The sequence below is a fragment of the Hyaena hyaena genome, unplaced genomic scaffold (assembly GCF_003009895.1).
Source record: "Hyaena hyaena isolate Hyena2069 unplaced genomic scaffold, ASM300989v1 scaffold_985, whole genome shotgun sequence".
NCBI lineage: Eukaryota > Metazoa > Chordata > Mammalia > Carnivora > Hyaenidae > Hyaena > Hyaena hyaena.
This window is the reverse complement of record NW_024081619.1, coordinates 581,507-587,506: the sequence shown is the minus strand read 5'-3', so window position 1 is coordinate 587,506 and position 6,000 is coordinate 581,507. Positions and strand designations below refer to the sequence as shown.

Below are 6,000 nucleotides of genomic sequence, written 5' to 3'. Positions count from 1 at the left end.
TCCATCATATCTTTAGCCATGTACAGATTTCCAATATATCTTCATAAAATATTATTTTTACCTTATACTTGAAATACTTCTTTCTAACACATAAGAATGGACTACAGATGACCACTGCACTCCTCGTTATAGTATCATTAAAACCAATGGAGAAAAATTAAATTCATTTACACTTTTGTCTCAATATACACTCAACCATATTCAGTCTTTATATGTAAAACGTTTTATACCACAGAATGATCCTTTTTATGACATAATTCATCAATGGTAACTCTAATTATAATTTTATCATTTTTTATCTTACCTACTGTTGAATTTTTCTGGATGTTTTTCTCTCATGATGTGGAATCTGTGTGCAATGGAAGCATCCTAAGTAGAGAAACGGAAAAGAATAATGAGATAGTTTATGATCCTACTCTCTTGTGCAAAGATTAGAAGAAAAATTAATCAGTAATATTTTTAAGTCAACTCTTTCTTAAAAATACCACTGTCAAGAATATATTCTGAAATTAGGCAATAATGAGTAATCTACAAAAATTCAGTGCCAGTGTGATTTATGCCATGATTTTACCATTGGTTACTTGTTATATTGACTTCTAGAAACCAATTTCTATTCAATTTATATATCTCCTTTAATAACTGCTTTTGGTTTCATGATTGATACATGTTTAAGATAGTGTAAATGAACATAAATACTGAAAAGTAGTTGAAAATATTGTTACACATAGCTAGAAGGATGGCCTAAGTGGAGCAACAGTAGAGCTCTTCTACTAGTCCTTTGAGATTAAATATGAGTAAAAAGAGACTGTGAAAGTGCATACTTAATAAAGGTAAGTATAGTACATGACTTCAAAGTTTGCTAAGAGTGTCTTGCGTGTGTAACTATTAATTGTTCAGTCACGAGCAACCTTCTCACATAACTTGCTTGATGGAAAAAAGAAATCACTGAAGAAAGAAAATTACTTTTGGAGAATTGGTGCAATTATAACTAGGCTCTGAGACCCCAAATGTATCAGTTCTGAACCCTAATGGACGTTTTTTCTTTCAGGAAATCCATTCAGACTTTCTATGAGACAGAATCACACTGAACATGTGAGATTGGTAGAAAATTGTGATTCAAGCTTTTCAAACAGACTGTTCTTGCTGACTTTAAACAGTTGCCCCTGTTATTCCAAGAAAGAAGATATTTTCCCATTCTTCATCTACACATGATTAATCACTCCAATGAGAAACTAATATATTTACCAGTCATCTCAAAAGAAATGAGGCTATTGTTGTGATTAACTGTTAATTTTGTTTCATAGTGCAGATAAAAAAAAGAAAGAGAAAGCAAACACAAAGAAAATAAAGAAGTTGTGTATTTGAGAGAATCTCGAAAACACTAATCAAGGATTAAAAGTCTAATGAATGAAATGAAAAGGCTAATGTGCTTGCTCATGCATAACAAAGCATGAGGCACAACAAGAGAGGGACCATAGCCCACTGCAGATGGCAGGCCCTGTCCTTTTCCCTACAAGATAAAGCTGTAATAGCACTGTTAATTTTTCTGTACATTTTATCCTCTAAAAATTATTAAGTAATTGAATTAATCTGCAAGAGAAAAGGACAAAGAGATATAGACAGGTGTATATAGAAACACTTACTAAAAAGTTACCCAAAATACCTCTATGGTTTGATATTCTAAGATATCTTTGTTAAGAAGTAGGAATGTCAAGATGGTTCGCTTTTATTGGTTTAACAGCTCTCAAATCTAGTCACAGAGTTTCTTTTATTCCCCAATTCTTACTAATAAGTCATAAATTTATTTTAGAATATTGTCTTATGTTGTATGAAATTGTAGATAAAAACGTAAGCTGGGCTATTCATGGTATATTATAGGACATGATCATTAATTTTTTTAAATCATTTATTTTGATTTTATGCCTAATTTGGTTGAAAATCAATTTGTAATACCTTATAATTAAATGCACACATCCAGCAGACCAGCTGAACAAAAAGCAAAGAAATATGATTCAAGTACTAAGAATGGATGATCAATATTGGTTATCCATAGGGAGACTATCATTGAATTTACTTCTGTGTAAATTATTTGTTCCTGCTAACGTAGAGAACCGAGATTTTTAAAAATAGATTGTGTAGTATAATTTGCTTTACAAGCATATTATTTTTGCACTAACAAATCTCTCATTTCCAAAGCAACATAAACAGGTCAGAGAGAGGGCAAGAGGAAAGGAGAGAAAAGGGGAAAGGAGAAGAAAGGAGAGAGAGTATCAAAAGAAGACCAGTTAACTAGACTTGACTGTAACTGAGTAAACTCCTAGATGTATAGATCATCAAATAGCCAAGGGCAAATTTAATGTTAGCTCTCTCTTCAAGATACTTGGGCAACGGATCACGTAGTAAAAACGGGGATAAATAAAAACTAGTGAGGAACACTGGCATGCCTTTACCATGTGCTGAATGGCTTTCACCACAAAGAGGGAGTTGGCATTTGCTAACTACAGGACTGATAAGAAACAATGACAGCAGGTGTTCATTTGGATGAGAATTCAGAGCGAATTCCCATGAGACGCTGTCCCTTTGGCATAACCCCAAGAAGCTTGAAAGAGAACTGCCAAACACTGGTAACCTATCCAGCAGCCATATTTCAGAAACAGCAAAGACTCTCTAAAAGGAGTCCTTTAGATCAAATAAGAAAAAAAAAAAAGTCAGCTTTTTATATGAATTTTGCTTTTTCTGTCTCTACGCACTGCACTCTTGAGAAATATAAATTCATCAATATTACTTCTACATCCTAGAATGGACAACCTATAAATTCAGACAGACTTTTACTTCCATCAGACTTGTAACTTTGAGCAAATTACTTATTTTTTATAAATTATAGCTTTCTTATCTTTAAAAGATGATACAAATATTCCATGGTAGTATTTTAGTGAAGATGTTGTTTAGATTATTCTTTATAGCTAGGATGTTCATATATTTTATATCCACATCAGAATTATATTTTTTTTTTTTAAACTTTTTTTATGTTTTTTATTTATTTCTAGTAGAGAGAGAGAGAGACAGCGTGAGCAGGGGAGGGTCAGAGAGAGAGGGAGTCACAGACTGAAACAGGCTCCAGGCTCTGAGCTGGCAGTCAGCACAGAGCCCGACGCGGGGCTCGAACCCACGAACCGCGAGATCATGACCTAAGCGAAAGTCGGACGCTTAACCGACTAAGCCACCCAGGCGCCCCACACATCAGAATTATATTGAAAGTAAAAGGGGATGCTAAAACATAAACAGTATAATCTTAAAATATGTATTTACTGACTCTCAAATTGGTATTTGAGATTATAAAATTATAAAATACTTTCAATTAGTTGAAATTTAAAGTCGGATATAAGAAAAAAACAAAATATGCACAACAAATTTAAATACGTAAATTTCCTAAGCAGCAGAAAGTACTCTCTCTCTCTCTCACACACACACACACACACACACACAAAGTACATACACATATTCATATATCAGAGAATCAGCTTCTGAGTCATACTGGTCTTTAATACTCTGTCACTGATGTTTTTCTGAGAAATGTTTTTTTCTTTTCCTGTCAGGGCTTATTATATTATTATTTTAAAAAATAAAGTTGCCCTAAATCTCCAAAGTTGAATTTTAAGTTACTCATTTAAATTTTGTGACTATTTCTGTGGATTATAACATTTTAAATTCAGAAAATATAAGTGCTGAGATACTTGAGTCTGTAAAAAATTCTACTACTTATAGATTTTTTTGAGATATTATTTACATACCACAAAATTCATCAGTTTTAAGTGTACCAAAGTTTTGACAAAGGTATATAATAACTATTTTCACGAACATGATACAGAAATTTTCCATTACTTCAAAAAGTTCCCTTTTGCGTTTATCTACTTTTACACTGACATATATCCCTATTAAAAGACAATAATCGGCTTTTTATCACTTAGCTTACATTTTCTAAAATTTCGTACAAATAGAACTTAAAAGTACTCTTTTACATCAAGCTTCCTTCACTTATTGCAATACTTGTTGAGATCCAACAATTTGTTCCCATATAGTGGTTTGTCACCTTTTGCTAAATAGTATTGAAATGAATAGTAGACCACAATTTGTCTACTTACTAATTGCTGGCATTTGAGTTTTTATGAATGAAACTGCTATGAACTTTTGAGAACAATTCTTTTCATAGACATGTGTGATTATATCTTTTGAGTAAATACTAGGATTAAGACCACCCAATTGTATTGATAAATTGTATACACCATGGTACCATTTTGCACTTCTACCAGTAACATTTCAGAGTTCCAGTTACTCCACATCTTTACCAACATTCCACAGCAACACCAGCCCTTGGCAGTCTTTTGAATTTCACCATTCTCATAATTATGCAATGGTATCCTTGCTTGGAGCCTTAATCTTGTGAGCCAGCACCATCTGCTTCACCAGAGGAGTCAGTCAACTCTGATGAAGATATAACATTTAAAAGTCCTGGTGCAGAATTCACAGATGTTTCCAGCTCTATCACAATGCATTCATTCTGGCAGCTCTTGTACTATGTCAGCAAAGAGCACTCTCTGGAATTCCACTTATGGTTTCTGCCTCACAATCACTCCTCAAAGAGCCTCAAGCGTTTTAAAGGATTCGTCCTTTTTTTATTAAATTTCTCCAAAAGATATTTCAGAGGATATATGCTTAAAGTTTCCCTTAAGTAACTTTAAGCTCTCAAACTGATTATGTTATTTTACTTTGGTTAAACTATACTTTAAATAAAAGCATTAAGTTGAAAAAATGCAGTGTTCACAATTGTTAAAATAAATTTTCCTTACTGTCGATTTAAGTTGATTACCTTTTCATATGCTTTTGGCCCAAATTTTTCTTGTGTGGAATACCCATTCAAGTCCTTAATCCATTCTATGTACATTAAAAATATTTACATTAATAACCATAAGGGTGATCATTAGTAGCAATTAAATATTTACTACTCTTAAGCAGTACTGGAAGAGCTTTACATGTAATATTTCATTTAATCCTCATAAACATTTTATGAGATAGCTACAGTTACCTACATTTTATGAATGAGGAAACTGAGGATTATGGAGTTAAAATTCTTCCAGATCTTGGAGAGCCTGGGTGGCTCAGGCAGTTAAGCATCTGACTTCAGCTCAGGTCATGATCTCACGGTTTGTGAGCTCAAGCTCCACAGTGGGCTCTAAGCTGATGGCTCAGGGTCTGGAGCCTGCTTTGGATTCTGTACCTCGCTCTCTCTCTGCCCCTGCCCCTCCTTCACTGATGCCCTGTCTTCTTTTCTCTCTCAAAAGTAAATAAACATTAAAAAATATTAAAAAAAGAAGAATTCTTCCAGACCATACATGAAGAAGCTGTGGAATTAACAGCTAAATACAGGTAACTGCCTTCAAGCCTTTTATATATTTTGCTAGCAATGAGAAAGTCATGCATTGTAAATATTTTCCGAATTTGTTTTTTTCCACTTTTAAAAATTTACTTTGTAGTTTTAGTTTTATATTTCAGATATATTAACCTTTTCTTTTAGACTTTTGAGTCATTCTTAGAAAGATCTTTCTTTTCTCCATAATTCAGTAGAATACTTTGTTTTTCCCTTATGAGTTCATATTTTACACTGTAACATTTCAATCATTTCAAATATTTACATATTATATAATAGAATGTGCTTAATAATGTAATTTTTCCTCTTTGTTTGAATGACACAATTAACTCTGTAATAAATTTCCACCTCTATATCTCTATGTTACCTCGGAACTATACCCAACTATTTTAATTATTCTAGTTTTGTAATACATGTTTATATATGGTTGGGCTAGAATCAATTCTCCATTTACTCTCTTTTCAAAAACTTGTTTACCTAGAAGATTCATAGTTTCAGACAAAATTTGAAATAATTTTCTTTGAGTTACCTTTGCTTTTAAGTACCTGGCCAAAATCTTTTGGTATTGTAACTGG

General features: G+C 32.8%; 1 protein-coding gene across 1 annotated transcript in view; it reads right to left on the bottom strand.

The window, feature by feature from the left end:
• Positions 1–304: 304 nt before the first annotated feature.
• The window catches only part of LOC120223374 (diacylglycerol kinase beta-like), a gene marked incomplete at its 3' end in the record, with an annotated part of 391,667 nt that continues 385,971 nt past the window's right edge, over positions 305–6,000 (bottom strand). Inside the window, exon 20 of the mRNA XM_039221452.1 lies at positions 305–369. Within this exon, the coding sequence (XP_039077383.1) occupies positions 305–369 (65 nt within the window). The remainder of the gene's footprint in view (positions 370–6,000) is intronic.